Source organism: Excalfactoria chinensis, chromosome 5, assembly GCF_039878825.1.
Source record: "Excalfactoria chinensis isolate bCotChi1 chromosome 5, bCotChi1.hap2, whole genome shotgun sequence".
Taxonomy (NCBI): Eukaryota; Metazoa; Chordata; class Aves; order Galliformes; family Phasianidae; genus Excalfactoria; species Excalfactoria chinensis.
This window is the reverse complement of record NC_092829.1, coordinates 19,613,201-19,631,910: the sequence shown is the minus strand read 5'-3', so window position 1 is coordinate 19,631,910 and position 18,710 is coordinate 19,613,201. Positions and strand designations below refer to the sequence as shown.

The 18,710-nt window shown below is 43.8% G+C and overlaps 2 protein-coding genes across 4 annotated transcripts in view; one reads left to right on the top strand and one right to left on the bottom strand.

Moving 5' to 3' along the window:
- The window catches only part of POMT2 (protein O-mannosyltransferase 2), a 27,481-nt gene extending 16,828 nt beyond the window's left edge, over nucleotides 1-10,653 (bottom strand). For both annotated transcript variants that reach the window (XM_072338361.1, XM_072338362.1), the window contains exons 1-9: nucleotides 10,340-10,653; nucleotides 10,037-10,121; nucleotides 9,162-9,266; nucleotides 7,985-8,093; nucleotides 7,033-7,141; nucleotides 5,151-5,310; nucleotides 2,665-2,771; nucleotides 1,578-1,660; nucleotides 1,010-1,119 (exon numbers count right to left, since the gene is read on the bottom strand). In XM_072338361.1, coding sequence (XP_072194462.1) covers nucleotides 1,010-1,119; nucleotides 1,578-1,660; nucleotides 2,665-2,771; nucleotides 5,151-5,310; nucleotides 7,033-7,141; nucleotides 7,985-8,093; nucleotides 9,162-9,266; nucleotides 10,037-10,121; nucleotides 10,340-10,533 — 1,062 coding nt within the window. In that variant the 5' untranslated portion in view covers nucleotides 10,534-10,653. The remainder of the gene's footprint in view (nucleotides 1-1,009; nucleotides 1,120-1,577; nucleotides 1,661-2,664; nucleotides 2,772-5,150; nucleotides 5,311-7,032; nucleotides 7,142-7,984; nucleotides 8,094-9,161; nucleotides 9,267-10,036; nucleotides 10,122-10,339) is intronic.
- On the top strand, nucleotides 10,505-18,710 carry GSTZ1 (glutathione S-transferase zeta 1). 2 transcript variants are annotated; one of them, XM_072338363.1, is made up of 9 exons: nucleotides 10,505-10,659; nucleotides 12,284-12,335; nucleotides 13,119-13,186; nucleotides 13,851-13,931; nucleotides 14,410-14,535; nucleotides 15,043-15,118; nucleotides 15,933-15,985; nucleotides 17,510-17,559; nucleotides 18,132-18,710. In XM_072338363.1, exons 1-9 carry the CDS (start codon nucleotides 10,639-10,641, stop codon nucleotides 18,256-18,258), a joined length of 654 nt encoding a protein of 217 aa, XP_072194464.1. In that variant the 5' UTR covers nucleotides 10,505-10,638; the 3' UTR covers nucleotides 18,259-18,710. The 2 variants fall into 2 exon arrangements, with proteins under 2 accessions (XP_072194464.1, XP_072194465.1); XM_072338364.1 differs by lacking the exon at nucleotides 10,505-10,659 and adding an exon at nucleotides 11,692-11,743.

The window sequence follows — 18,710 nt, the reverse complement described above, 5'->3', positions numbered from 1 at the left end:
AAGGAAACTCCCATCAGCACCCTCCAATTCCCCTTTGCTTGCTTTTACCATCATAAAGCATATTCTGCACTTAAATTTGGCTTGTTCTTGAGTGAGTTTTGGTATTATAGCTCCATCTACAGTAATAAACATCCCTGTTGCCTGACAGCATTGGAAGTATTTTTGTCTGGGAAGAACAGCAAGAAAAGATTAATTAAAGTTTATTTTTGAAATCCTCTTCCTCATAACAGAGACTGTGTTAAAAATAAACACTTGTTTGTCTCCAGAAACTTTCTGTCAAACAGTTCAGAACAATTTTTAGACACTGACATATACCTTGGGAAAGCCACAGAAGCAGCAAGGATTTATGAAGCTTGATCGTGACGGACAAAAACAAGGAAAGCTCTTAATTTCTGTAATAATTAATTAGTGATACTTACATGGTTTCTCTTTTTTTTTTTTTTTTTTTTTTAATTTACTGGTTAATCACTCAAACATAAGCCCTTTGAGAGTTCAGCTAAGCACCTTTCATTACGGGCAGCTTATGAACATACGGATATGCAATTTAAGGAACAAAGCCTTACAATTTCCCTGGTGACAGATGAGGAGAATAAGGCACAAATGAGGAAGTAATTCACAAAACATCACAGGGGCCTGTGGCACAAATGGAAACAACACTCAGCACTTCTGTCGTTTTTAACGCAAGCAATAGGTTTGTTTTTAATAGTTTCACATTCTTCCCTGAGGTAACAACAGCATTTTCATTACAGAACATTACTTTCCTTTATGTTTAAGTCCTAGTGGCCTCCATCTATGGATATGGGTCTTGCTACCGCAGTGAAGCTTTGTTACTCTCTGTCACCTCCCTGGTGCAAACTGGTGGGCTCTTTACATTCAGGATTCCAAGTCAAATGCACAACAGAGGCATGCTGAGAAGATAACACAGCTCCTGCCACAATGACACCTAACACTAAGTGCAATGGGAGTGAGTAGATGACTGCAGTTAGAGGCAGGACTTCAGGACACCAACCTGCTGCTGGCGAGCCCCAACGCCCTCTGGGTAGAGGTGCCAGTGGGAGTGAAGGTAACCTCCTGCCATCCGAAGGTTCTTCATTGTGACCACAGACCCATAGGCCAAATCTAAATGGGAAGGAACAAAGGAAAAAAAAGCATAAGGCAGCTCTCCTATAAATACCTCCTGCAGCCAGCCTGCAGTGCTCCAATTAGGCTTGCATGTTCCTGCTTTGTTTTGATGAAAGCACATTTCCTGATTGAAACGTTAACGTTAATCCCAATAGCTCACTGCAAGCTTTCCCTCCATCACTATCCACGATTCAGTGAAACTGTTTTCAAAGTTTCAACCAAATATGATACATCTCTCCCAAATCATTTTAACATAAAGAGAAGTTCTAAGTTCTATGCTGAGCAGGTGAAATCCCTTTTTGTTATCTGAAATAAAATAAAGGCCAAAAAAAGTGAAGATGCATACAGACAAAACTGTCTTATCTACCCCGTGCTGCCTCACAGGAGATGCGGTTTTTATCTAAAGTCCCACATATTTTGACAGCTCAGAACAATTTACTCCTTTGGACACTCACGCTCTGGAATGGAGACATTATGAAGATTGTTCCCAATCAGCTGGGACTGAAAGGCAGAACTGAAGAAACCATCCCCAGGACCACTAAAACATAGAGCAGAGAATGTGATAATTCAAAGACTGGCAAAACAAGCATACAGAGTTCCATTGTGCACTATCAGATTGTTTTTACCAAAAGAAAAAGAAAACCAGACGAAAACAAAATAACAGACTTGGTCTCAGGAGAAGAATGATTGGGTTTCCCTTAATTGCATCTCTAATGCTGTGAATCACAGCCGACATGCACACTTTTGCAAGAAATGGACAAGAGAACATAAAAATGTGTTCCTTCTGGCACTGAACAAAGCATCATCAATTGTCTTTGTGGGTGCTGTTATAACAAACAAAGCTCAGTGCCAGCTAACATCTAACAAAGCCTCTCCTTCTGAAGTCTCATTTCTGCTAAGCACTGAGTGGTAAAACCACCTGACTTGAACTGAAAAAATAACAGATTTTACATTTTTGTTAATGGTTAAATGCTTTTTTCGCATCATCTCTTAGGGCAGCATATAAGAAATCATTATTGGACTATTTTACTGCTGCTTTCCAAATAAAGAGCCCTCCTTACCAGAAGGCATTCAGACCACAGTTCTCTCTATAGGAACACCTACCAGACATTTTTCAACACAGTCAAAGCATTTTTCAGGAACACACTGCCTACTCTGGGGGGGAGAGGAGGGTAGGCTGAAGGAGGGAGAAGGATGCAGGGTGCTTTTTAATTTAAAGAATAACAACAGAAAAATTAAAAGAATGGATTCGAGACATTTCCAGGTCCAGGAAGAAAAAAAGAAAAGAAAGGACCCAGAGGATGTGGTCAGGATACTTGCTTCACACGTCAGAATGTCTCAAGCTCAAATTCTGTTTCACTGCCAGCTTGGCCAAAGCCCTTCTCTAAGAACAATGCAGGAGTCTGGGAAGGGAATTAAACAAAGACACAGCTCATGGCTGTGCTTTCGGTGCTGTAAACGGAGAAATCCATAATCAATGGTGTTTAAATCAAAGACGACAGATGATTTTTCTTCCGTAGGAAAAATATAACAGTGAAATACCTTTTATTTAATACTGCAAAATGAACAGCAAACATTGCCACGTAGAGAGTGAGCGGAAGCAAGATGAGGCAGAGCACTCGAGCCAGAAAATGCTTCCCAAACATGACCTGGAACAAACACAACCTCGATCAAACTGCGAAATGAAAACATGAATGCACAAGCTACTAGATACACTGTCTCACTATGCAGATCAAATGTAACAAGGGCTAAGTATGTTTCTTCCGCAGAAACCAGCTGGCTTAGCAAGGATACTCTCACACTCCAACTTCTTTTGCTACTCCTCAGCCAGAAGTTACAAAGAGTCAGCAGCAACTGCTCAGTGTTTCAGCCGCCTTGACAAAAAAACAGAGCAATCCACGTAAATCACTGAGACAGGCAGTTTGTACACAGCTGTGCCAGACTGCGATTGTGTGATCACAACCTGCTAACTGCTGGTCATGGAACAAATCATCTAAATACATGATGGGCAACAAACAGCCGTGGGACAAGAAAATACTATCAGTGTTCATTCACAAATAACTACAAAGCTGATTAAGGCAAATATACTTATCTTTTTTTTTTTTCTCTTCTCCCCGCTCCCCCCCAACACAGAATCTATCACTATCACACAATCATTAGGCAAAACATTTGCTACCCCTTAATAACAGATTCAGGGAATTCAGAAGTAATGGAGAAAGCAACGGATATAAGGGAAAGTTTTTTTATGATAAGGGTGGTGAGGTTGCCCAGAGAGGTGGTGGATGCCTCATTCCTGGCAACAGTCAAGGTCAGGCTGGATGGGGCTCTTAGCAACCTGATCTGGTTGCAGGTGTCCCTGTTCAGTACAGGGAGTTGGACCAGGTGACCTTTCAGGGACCCTTCCAACTCAAACAGCCCTATGATTCTACAAAAAAGAGATAAACATATTAAAGAAATAAGAACTTACTGAAGCCAACAGGAGAAGCAGCTGCTCAGCACAGGTACCTGAGCAGAACACTTAACAACTACTGGACACATGGAGAAATGCTGATTGCTGGCACATAACCAAATTCATGCAGCAGTGGCACATAAGCTAACCTCCATTCCACTGAGCAAAATGACTGAAATAGGAATCTTTTTCACAAAGATCAAAGCCTACAACTACAGACTTCAATGCAAAGTCAAAAGAGAAAACACACTTGAAGGGCAGCATGAAGCAAGCTAGAATAGAGAACCAAGATAAGCTGAGAATTCTAGGAATCAAACTAGTCCCTGAAACACTGCATGTAAATAACCACGAGTAGTTTCCTAACAAATGCAGAGATAAGTTATTCAAACTTCATGGGTTTCATCCTTGTTGTTTTTTTTTCCTCCTCAAGCACCACAGTTGCCAAATATTTAGGTATTCAGAAAGAAGCATCTACCTTCTGGAGTAAATTTCTTTACATATTCTAACACCCAGGGGCTTGCTGCTTTTGCTGCCAGCAGCACAAATGAGATCACTGTGCAGCCGTCTGCTGGCAGAAAGCTTAGACATGATGGATTTGTTCCATTTCAAATGCAATTAACTGACTTTGCTCAAGAAGTGCTTCTCTGGAGCTGGAACATTGCATCTTTGCAGCCCATATTGATTCACATTAATCAGAGAAAACAAATCACACAGCAGGAACAGAAAATGCCCCTCATGTCCCCCACTGTTTATAAGACAGGACAAAAACAGTAAGTGAAAGAAATAGAATTTTCAAGCTTCATGAGAGGCTAAGACAAGGAGAGAACTGAACGCCTCTCAGCAGACGTGCTAGAAGAATTATTTTTTATCCTGCTGGTTGCAAAACAGTAAATGGTCTATCAATATATTTCCCCCAGTAGCAGATTCCACAGTTGCCAGTATGCAATATAATGGAACAGGAGCTCATAATAACTAAAGGTGATTTCACAATCAAGCAGTCTCCGGCTCTCACCATCCTCAGGACAAACTGCAGAGACTGCTCATTATAGAGTTTGCCTATGGCTCCTGCTGGACAACAGCACGCTACTGCTGTACAACCTGTGACACTTCACTAAGTACAGCCTGAGCTGGCTCTGATTATCATATTCTTGCTCCGCTTACCATATTCTATAATTCTACGTTTATGCAAACTCAGCACTGCAAGACACACCTGTCTGCCAGGTAGCACGGACTCCTCAGAAGGTCAATAACAGAGCTGAATACCATCATGCTTTGGGCCATCGTACAGCCATTCCCAATGAGCACTTTCAAAATAAAATTCATTCAACTGGAAAAAGCAACAACTTTTTTTTATGCCCTTATGAGGTCACATATGTGTTTTTAAAAACAAATGGCAATCGCTTTTTCCATCACAATGCTCAGCTTAAATCATCATAATCTACCTCAGATGCCTGTTTGCTGTAGACAGAGTATCACTGTTTGGCTATTTCCATAGTTATCAAAAACTAAATCTACACAGGTAAAAGAAAACAAAGCAAAATAAGGAAACCCTTAACATAAGTAAGTTTTTGACAGTCACCAGTGACACGTTGAGGTTTCCCAGCAAGTCCCAAAGGTCATAGATTGTGTTCAGACCAACCAGCAGGACTACAAAGAGGCCAACAAACTTCACCCCCATTGCTCCAGCAAGGTTCACCCCAGTCAAACTCAGCCAGAGCCACCAGGAGGCAGAGAATGGCCTGCAGGACAGAGAGATGAAAGCAGAGAATAAATGATGGCTACACGAATCAGCAGCTGTAACCAGAAAAACAAACAGCAAATCACTACCCCACAAAATTACATTCCATCTTCTTCTCATGAAAAAACAGGAAAAAAGAAAAGAAAAAAAACACACAAAAAAAACGTGTGTCTTTTATTCTGTAGATAATTCTTATGATGCAGGGATGCCCCTGATGTAGGGTTCAGTGGAGCCCATCACATCAATATAGGCAGCCCTGTATTACCCCTTTAAAAAAAGGGAGCGCAGACATCACGTATAAGCTGAAATATCATTTGAAAGAAATTTCACATGTAAAAGGTCTGAAATCAGAATTAAGACTTCATTAATGAGTTCCATAAAAAAGCAAGCTTACATCACTCAGAAAGCTAAGGACAGGGAGAAGGGCATCAGAAAAAGAGCAGCCACTTTCAAAAAAGCAGAAAGGCCACATAGAAGAACATTTATTCAAAGAACAAATAAAAGCTGTAGCAAAAACCAATGAAATTATGAACTAAACTATAATTGAAGCAAAAAGCTGAATAAGTATGACAGGAAATTTAAAAGCCTTTTCCTCCTGATGCCTCAATACCTGTGCCTTGATTAGAAATCCCTCCGCCCTGCTACACAACACAAGAGGTAGGTCTGGCTTTTAATCTACATAAGATCGACCAGGTAAAGCTAATCCTGCTTTCAAAGACTTGAGAAAAAAGTCCAGGTCATGGCACATACAGCTGCACCATGAGCTGATCAAACACTGCCCTGTATCTTGGTGCTTGTACTCCCTGGGGCAAGTGCTGTCGATTGGAATGGCCTCACAGAGCCCTGTATGATTTTGCGAGCTGTGTTTCAGCCATGCTTGCTGCAATCATGCTAAGACTTAATGGATCCATTCTTGAACACCACATGAAACAAAAAATGCTTATATAGAATTCTGAGATTTTATGCCTTCAAATTCTGCATACGTTGTGTGCTAATTGCTCTGCATAGCTCGGCCACAAAGAAACCCTCTGGCATATCCAAACAGCTATAAATCACCACTCCCCTTTAAGTCTGCAGCAAATATCCTAACCATCATCCTAACTGTATTTCTTAAGTTTTTAACCTCTTTAAATCTAACAAATTATATTCTCTACCTCAGCTAGCAGGATTTAGAAATACTTGTAGTATTAAAGTCATGGTAAAGTTCTGTTAATGTGGCCTGGAGACAAAGTGACTGAGCTGAGACAGAATATTAATATTTTTGCCATTAAGGAGTAAAGCATTGGCAAACTACAAACATCATTCATCTGTCTTCAGCCAACAACATCCCATGCCACGTTCTTTCCAGTCAAGGAGTTTTTAAAAACTTTAAACTTCATTTTAAAGATTTACCATTTCATAACCACTATTTCTGCTGAAATTCTTCTTCCTGAAAAATAATGCATTTAAGTCTCCCTCCCAGTTTACTTCTGTGACAGAAGTAAATCCTTTCTCCCTTGTTTCCTTGTTCTCCCTTTCTCTGTAATCCTTTCTCCCTTGTTTCACAAACCCTTATACTGAAGATTTTATCTCCTCTACCATGCACCATTTTCACCTCCAAGTTCCCTGGAACAGCCTAGTCTTGGCCATTCATACAGACTACCAAGTTTCAGATGCATTCAAGCACTTAACTCATGCAAAAATTGGGTACCTATGATTTAAAAAATATATACCTTTATCTTACCTATCTGCACAGGAGTTACACTTCACCATACTCAGAACAGCTCCCATAAGGAAGAACATCAGAATGGGGTCAAGCAGAATATACTGAGACAAAGTAATACAGCCTGTATCTGCAGACACACAACAATGGCAGAAATGTTTGCTGTTACAAAGTGAATCTAACATGGCAGGAAGGCAGCTTATTTAGTGTAGCTGAGTCAAAAGAACAAGGGCAATTTCAGAACATGAAGCAGGTCGGAACAACTCAATGTCTAATTGGATAAGAAATAAACTTTCACTCACAGGAACCAGGCAGCAGAGCAGTACCTGTAAAAAGCACTCGTGGTGTGCTGTTCACATTTTCAGATGGAGAGTGCTGCAGACAGCAACGATTAATCTACTAAAGCACCAGAATGCTGCCTGAGGACGATGCAGAGGGAAAAGTCATCTTTCAGATATCATCTGTAAAAAATGAATATGACTGGGGAATTTTAAGTCCCTGTGCCTCAATATCTGCATCTCCCAATAACGCTCTGATTTGAGCACCTTCATCTGAAACGCTCATTGCTCCACTGTTGGCTCAATTCCACGAAGAACGTCACTTATTTCTTACTGTGAACTCTTTCATAGTAGTGCAGCTGGTTATTAAATATCTCTGCAGTTCATATGGGAGACATCAATATTTCACCAGTGGGCAAAATTATTCCTGACTGTGCTTGTTGTAAAAATTCTTAAGAGTGATGTGAAATGTAATTCAATGCTGGGGTCACGCATATAACAGAGATACCTATAAACATTTGAATGTAAAATCCTCTAGAGGAATGCCAATTAAAAAGCCTCATATAAAACAGAATGACTTGGCTTTTGGGAACCTCTCTCAGTAGGCATAATAACCTGCTAGGTAACACATGGTAAGCCAGAAATTACATTCTCTGAATTCTTCTATTCCACTTCACTGTAGCAGGAACACCTACCAAAAATAAGGATGAACGCTGTGAGTAAGGCTGCTGGCAGCGACTTGGACAGCTCTAGCACCGTGAGGTAGGCAAAGGGTACCAGGCAGGAGCCAAGGAATGCACAGAACTGTAGGAAAAGAAGACAATGGGAGGAGTTATACTCTTCCCCAAGGTGAAGGCACACACATCCCTTTCCTTCCTCCATGCTGTATACCCATCAACAACAGAAGGTGCTGAAGTTGCTGAACTGACTGATATCAGCCAAGTGAGCAAAGATACTGCTCAGAAAACAACGGTTGCTTACACTGTTCTGTCTCTAAAGGTGTCAGGAACAACATCATTCTTCTTCTGGACAATATCAGATATTCATAAAAACAAATGTCAAGTAGACACATTACACGTCCATCATACTCAACTTATTTCAACAAGATATTAGAATATAAAATTTAAGAACAAAGTATATCTCTATCTTACATCTTTAGCAGGTCAACTACACTTTCTCTAGACAAATGAGAGTGAGGGTAGCTGAAGGACAAAGAACAGAGAAATCGGCTCAGGGAAGTGTAGAACCATAAGTAGCTAAAGACTGGATAAGGAAATACACCTTCCAGTTTTCACTCTTCTTTCTATGCACCAGCAACTGGCAGCTCTTTTGACTGGAGTTATCTGCTGCCATGGCAGCTCTTCTGACTGGAGTTATCTGCTGCCATGCTTATGGCTCTAAGCCTCCCTCGGTAACAGCACAACCAGGGTTTCAGGCAGAATACCAGTCTGAATAGATTACTACTCACTTTGGCTCATTAAGTTTGGTGTCAGTGATTGTCACTGACTGATTCTAGTTTACTTGAGAACCTTGGCTCCAAGCCATCAGGGACTCCAGCAAAGCACAGTGGGGTGAGCAGGAGCCCAGACTCAGCATCATTCCCTTTGCAGGATAGGCAATACACTTGTCCCACTCAAAACTATAGTCCCTTTAAATACACAGTAATAGACACTCTCTAGAATTGACTCACTTTTCACAGACAGACATGAGGATTTACTCACTGTACAACTACCAGCACTCTTTTAGGGAGCTTAGAGCCAAGGCCAAACAGATCTCTGATTTAATCCAGTAAAGCTCCTCTTATGACATAATACATGGTACTGAAAAGCACAGGAGAGTTAAAAATCTTGATACTAGCCTTTCATGCCTTACCCCTCTCATTCCCATGTAGTTGTGCTGTTCATATCTGTCCCCTGGCTTTTGGAAAGGAAACGTTCCATCATATCCACTCAGGTAGCCAGCAAGTCCAATCAGCATCTGAGAAGAAAGTGGTGAAAGAACTGGTCAGGAAAACCCAAAGAGAACCCAAAACAGCATCGGGTAAGATTTTCACACAAGCCAAGTCCAATTCAAAGCATAATAACTTAATTCAGGCACACCGTCCAAACAATGGTTTCTGCACAGAATTCACATGCGCCCATATTGCCCTTGTCCAAAATCAGCATCAGAAGGGATCAAAACTTTAGCTGCTGGCTGCAATGACAACTGCAGGCTTGTAGCCCCGTGTATAGGGCTTAGCACATTGAATGCTGTCCCTGCAGACGCTCCCACAGCTCCCTACTCCCACATGTTAAGGAGGCTCAGTTTGAAAGAAAGACAACCTGAGGTGGAAGAGATGCAGCCTTATCAACACTGTGCAAACCTTCTGTTACTACTAGGGCAAGTTCACTTACAGCACAGCAAGCCATGGCTTTGTGGCAGGCATCTGAGCTGCAGTGAAGCCATAAAAAGCATTTGCTTCCTTTAATCTGTAAGCCTCAATCAAACATCCTCTCTGGACAACAGTCCATTTCTCAACTTCCATGTGCTCAAACCTTCTCAGTACCCAGCAGCAGCACTGATTTGTTTCCTCATACTCAGTGTTTCCACAAAGAGGAAAAGGCTCAAGCGGAGCCTCGGGATGCAGAACACGAACACCATGAAGCCAACAACAGCTGGGAAAGGCGTTGGCATTCACCGCAGCCATCAACCAGAAAAAAGGGGATGACTCCCACAGCTTCTGAAACACACGGAGCAGTGCTGGTTACCTTCCCCAAGGGAGGATGGACATCAAAGAAGAAGGTCCGGTTAATGTAGTAACTTCCCATCTTCCCAAAGTGGGTTTCATCCCAACTGGAAAAAACAAACAGAACAACCTATTGCAACGCTGTCAACTGTCAAAAATCCAGGATGTTTTTTTTTTTTTTTTCCTCCCATTTGTCATCGTGTAAATGGTTACTGCCACACGTTCAATAAAGCACAATGCGTACATTCACTGGGACGACAACGTGGCGCATACTGTAGCCTTACTAGGCAGGGTGTTTTCTAAGATCCTGACCCCCGACCCGTACCAGACGTGCGGCGGCTCGGGCAGGCGGTGGAAGCGGGAGGCGAAGCTGAGAAGGGTGACGAGGCCCAGCGCGGCCCTCCAGCCCGCAGGAGGACGAGGAGAGAGCGCGGAGGCGGCCGGCGCTCCCTGCGGCCGGCGGGATCCCCGCTGCCGGAGCGGGCCCGGCCCGGCCCCGTCGCCCCCCGCCGCCGGCATGGACGGGGCTCCGCCAAGCGGCAGCAGGCCGGGCGCGGGGCGAGCCGGGAGGTGGAGTGCGGGGCACGCCGGGAGCCGTAGTCCCGCTGGAGCGCCGCTGCCGAGATGAGCTCTGCCGCAGCCAAGGTACCGGCGGCTCCGGGAAGGGGGCGGGCGGCAGCGGGGGACAGAGCCGCTGGAAGGCGGCGGAGCCCCGTCCCCCTCGGCTCAGCCGACGTGAGCCGCGCTCCGGCCGCTTGCTGCCTTTCTGTCCGCTTCATTGCCTTCCGGTGCCCGTGGGATTGCAGAAAGGCAGAAATGGTGGTTAATAAAGACAGATCCGCAGCTCTGCAGTGGCAGCGCTCGTGAAATTATAGAGGGAAGCAATTCGCTTAACGCGAGTTAGTTACAAATGATAGTACAGGCTGCAAAGGGACAAGGAGCTGTAGAGAGGGGTCAAGAGGAACGTCTCTGCCAGCTGAGGGATGAGAGTCTGCAACAGGGGTGGTGAAAGAAAGGACACTGCAAGCCGAAAAGCTGTCAGCCAGGTCCCCAGGAAAAGCGAGGCAAAGAGTATTTCATAGATACCGTATGCTTTTATATACATGTATGTATGTATGCATGTATGTGTATATTTAGAAGTCACAGTTCCTGTTTCTTTCCCTGCACCCCAGTCTGAGATAGAGCTGGTACTGATGGGAGGAGGGCGGCAGGTGCCCCAGGACCTCCTACAAGGAGCTGGCAGCTGCTGCCCAATGAGACAGAAGCACTGCACACAGCTTTGGTTCCATCGGTGTGTTTCCCTGAGCTGTGTTTCTGCGCTGGCAACTGCAGAGCGCTGGACAGTCTCTCCAATTGCCTTATTTATCCAGGACAAAAAGCTAGAGAAAGAAATGCGACTCCTAAAGTTTTGCACAGAATGGCTTAGGTTGGAAGGGACCTTAGAAATCAGCAAGCTCTGAGCTCAAATCTGATTAATATGTTCTGATAGCAAGGCTGGGGCTGCAGCACAGCACAGCACGTGGGGATGCATGTGCAGCTGGCTGTAGTTCCCAGGACTGAATCCAACTGGCTGGTTACCTGTACTCTGAGTATAGATCTGGGGGCGTGGTGCTTTACTCATTGGTTCCTAAATCCTTACCCCATCCCAGCAGAGTTAAAGGGGAAAGAGAAGCAGCAGTTCTTTTATTTCCTGGGCTGAACTGCACTGCTGAACATGGCTTCAGAAAAGGTGAGAGCTTGGTTGGGGTGAAAGCATGCAGGAAAGCTACCTTGGTGCTGGAGTTCAGATGAAGATGAGCTGTCTGCCCTCTTAGTATTCTTATTGAACAGCAGTAGCTCATCTCAATTGGAAAGATGCTGGTTTTGCCTTCCTTGGCTTGAAAAAGCTGTTTTATGCTACTGAAATACCCAGTGCTGGTGCTTGGCACAATCATTGAGGAATTAGCTTCAAAAATAAGTGACAGGAGAGAAGCTAGAAGTATCAGATAGGGACAAAGAGGAAAACTTGTAGGGGATAATTTTAAGATCACTTGTATATTGCTGAAAAGAGATACAACTGAACATCCAAAGGGTCAGAAGGTCGGGAGGAGCACTACCTGTATAGCCAGAAGAGGAACAGACACTTCCAGAAAGAAGCTCTCTCCCCTAGCAAACCTTGCTCTGCTGTATCTTATGGCTCCTGAAACGCCTTCTGGTCATGCACTGCCCTCCTTTAAAATACTCAGGTATTCCCACCACATAACCAATTCGTCTGTCTTTCTTTCCTCAGCCAATACTTTACAGCTATTTCCGAAGCTCCTGTTCATGGAGAGTGAGAATCGGTAAGAACCAGGTTTACTCTCTTGGTGTTGCTATGGTATCCCCACCTTTCACTGACAAGATTAGTCACTTAATAGAGATCAGCAAACATGAACCTGGGACAGTGACTTAGCATTTACCTCACTCTGCTATGGAGTGGGAGGGAACACCACAGGCTACCTGGAGCTGCAGGATGAGAGAGGAGCAGACAGGAGGTCTTCCCACTTAGCAGAGAATCCGAGGGTATCTTCTGTAGTCAGCTAGCGTTCAAGCAAGAGGGTGTACATGGCTGGTGCAACCTTCTCCCCAGCTTTCCATACTGGAGGGCAGAAGCAGCAGCTCATTGCTCAACTGTGGACAAGCCTTGCTCAATAGGCTTTGGAAGAGTTTCTGTTCTCTTAGAATTTTTTGCAGATTTGTGTCTGCAGCTTGTTACAAGAAACTGCTTTTGTAAAGCTAACGTGATGCAAATGGCTATTTGTTCCACGCTATTTCAAGGGACGCTAGGCTTTTTTACACATATACAGTGTCAGATCACCCTAAGAGCCAAAAGGGGCTGGGAATGGACCCTATTTAGATGGAGACAGTCTTGAACACAGTTTGGAAGGTGAGCATGGGATCCCCTGCCATGCTATCTTCTCACTGAACTCAGGCTGCCTTTCTTGAAGGATAGGGTCTTTTTCAGTTTTAAAGCTTTCTTTTTCCTTTTTTTCCCCAAATTGAGATAGGAACTTTTCCACGAGACCACTACTAATGAAACTGGTCTCAACATGCCTGTCTGAAGCTGTGTACTGTCTTCTCCCTAGCACTAGCTCTTAAAGGGATTGCCTATGACCAGATACCAGTGAACCTCGTGAAGGATGGGGGGCAGCAGGTAAGGATACAGCTACCATTGGTCCCTCCGAGGGTACTGAACTTGGGAATCAAAAGGAGAATTGGGATGAGCACTAAGGAAAGTTACTGAATTCCTCACAGTTTCTCTGTAGTAGTTACTTTCAATCAGTATTCCCTGGGACTGAGAGTAAAAGGAGATCATTGCAGGTGACTAAAGGTTTTCACCTCTGCCTTAAAGATCTGTGATTGAATTTCATAAGTCTGAAGATCTTTTGCTCCTGTTTAGCGTGATATAACCAAACATATCTCGCATCAGGAAGGGAGGGCAGAACAGAGGGGAGCATCCAAAAGATGCCAAATGATACAACACAAGATTTCAAATGGCCTGCCAAAGGAAGGGCTGTGCTGCCAGAAGAGATCTCCAATTAGAATGGTGATAGTGATACTGCTGTACTGCCACCAATCCTGGGCTTGGCACTGATGGGTTATAAAGAGATAAGGATATCTCACCTTGGGTGAAGCAATCTCTGAGCCTCAGCAGGAACTTGCTGTAGTATAGCACAACTTACTGTGAATGTTAGCACTGAGGCAGAGGGAAAAGCCAGGTTTAGGAAAAACAAAAACAAAAAAGCAGCCCTGTGGGAGCCTGAGGAAGAAAACAAGAAAAAAATCTGGTTGTAATAATCTTAGGTTCATTTCCACAGTTTTCTGCTGAATTCAAGGCAGTGAATCCAATGCAGCAAGTCCCAGCCTTGAAAATTGATGGTATCACCATTTCTCAGTCGGTGAGTTAAGAGCCGCATCCCTGCTAACCATTGAATCAAGCTGCTGACCAGAAGGAAGGGGGGAGGCTTTTCTTTTGTGTTCCCTCAGACCTCTCGTCTGTGTGTTACGGAACAAATAACATTTGTTATAAAGAATCCCACTTGCAGGGGAAAAAAAATAGCAAATAACCCATACTGGGAGACTCCTGTCAACTCAGCTTTGGTTCATAATCCCACCTTTTTCTGAGCAGTCTGTAGTCTGGCTTAGAGTGTGGTGCTGTGGTTTGTCTGAAACTACAGCAGGTCTAAATCAGAAGATCTTAACCAGGCATCTAAGGGGATGTGCTATTCCTCAGGCTTGGAACAAATTCTATTCAAAAAACTATTGTATTCTGTTGGACCAGCTAGAAATTTCCCTTTCCTAAGCATCCTGGATACATACTTTTCTACTTTTCCCCCGCTCTCCAATGACCTTCCCTTATCTCTTTGTTCATTACAGCTGGCTATAATTCAGTACTTAGAAGACACTCGTCCTAACCCCAGGCTCTTGCCCCAAGATCCAAAGAAGAGAGCTCAAGTCAGAATGATCTCGGATCACATTGCTTCTGGCATTCAGCCACTCCAGGTATTGCCTGTTCATATCCATGTAAATGAGAAAAACATATAGATATAGATCTCCAGGAGTTTGTAACTTTTCAAAACTCAGAGTCTTCATGCTGCTGTTGGCCAATAGAGTGGCAGATTTTAAGACTGTTAGCAGATGAAATCTATGCTCAGCCTCTACTTGATCTGCCAATGGCAACAGAATTTCATACAAAGAAAATACTGTAGCACCCCTCAGTTCTTTCCAGAAACAACTGAATCGTATGGTTTCAGTGCAGGGTATACAGTGTTTCAGGAAGGGGGAGTGAGCCCAAGACCTTGGGCAGAAGAATACCCTGGCAGCTTCTGTTACAGAAGAACAGGTCTAGGAGAGAGCAGAGCACACGGTTTAGCAAGAGGGAGGTCAGGGCTGACTCAGCAGGCCGAGTTCAGGCAGGGCACTCAAGCTTGGCACCTCTTAATCGTCCCTCCCTAGGCAAGGTCCAGCCAACAGCAGTCCTTCTAATCTAGAGATTGCTTGCCTTCACAGAATTTGAGCGTCCTGAACAAAATGGGGGAGAGAAAAATGGAATGGGCTCAGCAGTGCATCACATCTGGATTCCAAGGTACATCCTGCTTCCAAAATGCTCGTCGCTTTCACTACCCTTCAAAACTGTGAGGAAGCATACTTTACCTCTGGAACCCTACTTTCTCCTCAACTGAGAGACACAGTGTTCTTCCTGCTCAGAGTCCTTTGTCCAAGACTGCTAGCTCTCTAAGGTCTTGGAAGAAAAATGCCATCCACAGTGTACTTCCACTGCTGGGCATGGAAGAGAAAAAACCCAGGGCCATCCTCTACACTGGCACAGTTGATTCACCTTGAAATATGAGGGCTGACAGCACTTCTGCTTTCCACTCAGCTGCTCCCAAAATAGTGCCTTTTGCACTACTGTTTGAAGTTCTATCAACCTATATTGGTATTCTTTTGTCTAAAGAAATCTGATGGCAAACTCCCACAGAATTTGGCATGTGATAGAATATTTCTTTACTTCCCTGTCAGACATAGCTTCTTGTTTCCTCCAAACTTTCCCCTATATGCTAGAATGGCTGCCCCGTCTTCACTTCTGGATAGTGAACCTTTCTATATTTTTCTCTTCCCACTCTCACTTACCTCCACACTGTGCTCTTAGGACCTCATCTGCATTGCCTGAAACAGCTGAAATTACCTGAGTCCTAAAAGGCTGAGGGAAAATTAAAGACTCCTGAAACTATGTTATTGTAGGATTTCTGTTCTTTCGATTCTGTCCTATACTGCACCTTTTTCATCATGTTCTCAGAGTTAAAATGTCCTTGTTCATAATTCTCAGTTAAAAAGGTCTCTGGGGTTCCTTTCAAATGAGCTTCCAATGCCTTACTCCAGTATACCACCTCTCTTGGCAGCACTAGAACAGATTCTGCAGCACACTGCTGGACGCTACTGTGTGGGAGATGAGGTAAGTATCAGAGACTTATGTAATATGTCCCAGCATGTTCCATTAAAAGAGAAAGGGAATTAATTGTAGAGACACAGCACAACCATATTCTGTGCTTTGCATTACATGCAATGTCTGTACAATAAGAAAAATAGCTGTATGAATCCTACTTAGGACCCCAGCTCAAGAAAGACTCGGAGCTCTTGGATTGGGTCCAAACAAGGCCCACTAAGATGATCAGAGGGCTGGAGCACCTCTCCTATTAAGAAAGCTTGAGGGAACTTGGGTAGGTTTAGCTTGGACAAGATAAGGCTCTGGGGAGACCTCTCTGTGGCCTTCCAATACTTGAAAGGAGAGTATAAACAGGAGGGGGAATGGCTGTTTGCATAGGTTGATAGTGACAGGACAAGGGGGAATGGTTTTAAACAAAGACAGGGGAGATTTAGGCTAGATATTAGGAGGAAGTTTTTACTCAGAGAGTGGTGATGCACTGGAACAGGATACCCAAGGAGATTGTGGATGCCTCAACCATGGAGGTATTCAAGGTCAGGCTGGATGAGGCTCTGGACAGCCTGGTCTAGTGGTTGGTGACCCTGCTAACCATGGGGAGGGGTTAAACTAGATGACCTTTGAGGTCCTTTCTCAGCCCAGGCCATTCTATGATTCTATGCTGATTCTTTTTGAACTCTAGATCTAGTAAGAATGAAGTGTCCCGTCTTAGGGGTGAAGCGCGGTTCAAGAAATGCAGGTTCTGCTCTTAGCTCTGTCCTGTGTAAACTTTAGCCAAGTTGTATCATTTTGCTGCTGTTTCTTCAATTTTAATATGGGCAGACTGCAGAAAGAGATTGCCTACAGGTTGTTCTGACCCTTTCCAGCTAGAGGCAACCTCTTTCATTTAGCAGTCTGTTTGGTAGACATTCAGATCATTCCTATAAAAGGTGGGAAAATATTAGTAATGAGATCTCAAGCTGGAAAGTAATGCATGCCCTGAAAGGTGCCCACAGCTTCCTGACTTGGGTAATAGTGTGGAAACAGTTGCCTTTTGTGCAGTTGAACACCTAACTGTATTGTATATAAAGAGTGTTCTTTTCAGATTGCAAGTCTCTGAGCCTGCATACAAAGGTCTTACCACTCAGCAGTTCCTGATCTTGGTGGAGCTCTTTGATGCTCCTGCAGTGCAAAAAAAGCAAAATTTACACATCCATTCCCAGCCATGCAACACCTATACACATCCCCCCAGATTCTCTCTCTGCAGTTTGCCAGCACTTATTTGCTTACTGGCAGTTGCTTTAGAAGCGCTGTATGTTTGAGGTCACCATGGTCAGCTGATAATTACAAAGCTCCCTAAGGGCTGATAGCTTTTGTGCTAGTGACTTCTGTAAGGGATCCTTTCCTATCGCTGTTGTGGCATTATTAATGCTAGCTTCAATAATGGGATTGTTGTGACAGCTCTTCTGTTTGTCATGAACCTATCTATGAAACAATATCAGATACCACCAGCTGAAAAAGTAATACTCTGGTCTCTTTTCTGTGCTCCATTTACAGGTATCCATGGCTGATCTGTGCTTGGTGCCTCAAGTTGGCAATGCTGAAAGGTAATTAAGGCTAAGCTTGAAGTGTTCTTCAAGGGCAACTACTCCTTATGCCAGACTGGCAGAACTTAACACAAGGAGAAGCAGAAGTTAGGAAAGATCCACAACTTGCTCTTTCCAATTATAGATGCATCTCTGCATGAGTTTCTGTCACAGGTTATTTGTCTCTTGGAGGCTTTTGGAAATGAGGGGCTGATCTTTCTTCCCAGAGGCCCCTGGAGGAAGCTCGATCTGTGTCCTTATAGAAAAATTAAGATTGCCTGCCTCTCCCTCTGCCCTGTATCTGCAGGGCAGATCTGTGTAACCTGACTGTGTTTGCTGGAAGTCCTAAACCTATGCAAGTAGTGGCTGCAAGATTCCCAAGAAACCCATGCTGCCTTCCTACCATAAGCTGAACACTATGTAAAAACCTAGTGAAATGGGAAGAACTAATTAGCTTTTCCATTAGTGTTTAGTTTTAAAACTGAAAGAATGAACTTTTAATGTGTGAGATGTGCTGACACTGGGCAAGCACAGAACACTGCTCTGTCCTTCTGCTGTCTGACTGAACCTCATAAATCTTTTTCCTTTCACAGATACGGTGTGAACCTGGGTCCATATCCTACAATAACTAGAATAAACAAAGCTCTCCTGGAGTTAGAGGCATTCAAAGTAAGCCACCCATCCCGGCAGCCAGACACTCCTGCAGAGCTGCGATCTTGAGGCCCTTCTACCCATTAAATCAAGTAGCTGGATTGGCAAGGATGACATCAGCTACAGCTCAAGTAGAACTTGAGTGCCAGCAGGAAGCCCTGTGCTAACGTCTCACTATGCGGGACAGCTGATTTGACCTCTTCCCTGTGTCCAGCAGCAATCTTGCAGAATTAATGAAGGTCTGTTCAGAGCAAAGCTATAATCAGAAATATATAACCAGCTCACTCCCATATGCTGAAAATTATGTCAGTCTCTTCCTTCTCCCATTCACAGACAATGCCCTGTGAATTTTCCTAGTCCTCAGCTGCAAACTATTTCCTAAAGGAATAAATCTCACATTACATGCCCTCCTTCTATGTCAGAATCATGTTGGTACTCTGACAATGAGGAACTTTCAAGCTGCAGCAGCAAATCCCATTCTGCTCATCTGAAAAGAAACCAAACACCTGAATCATCTTCAG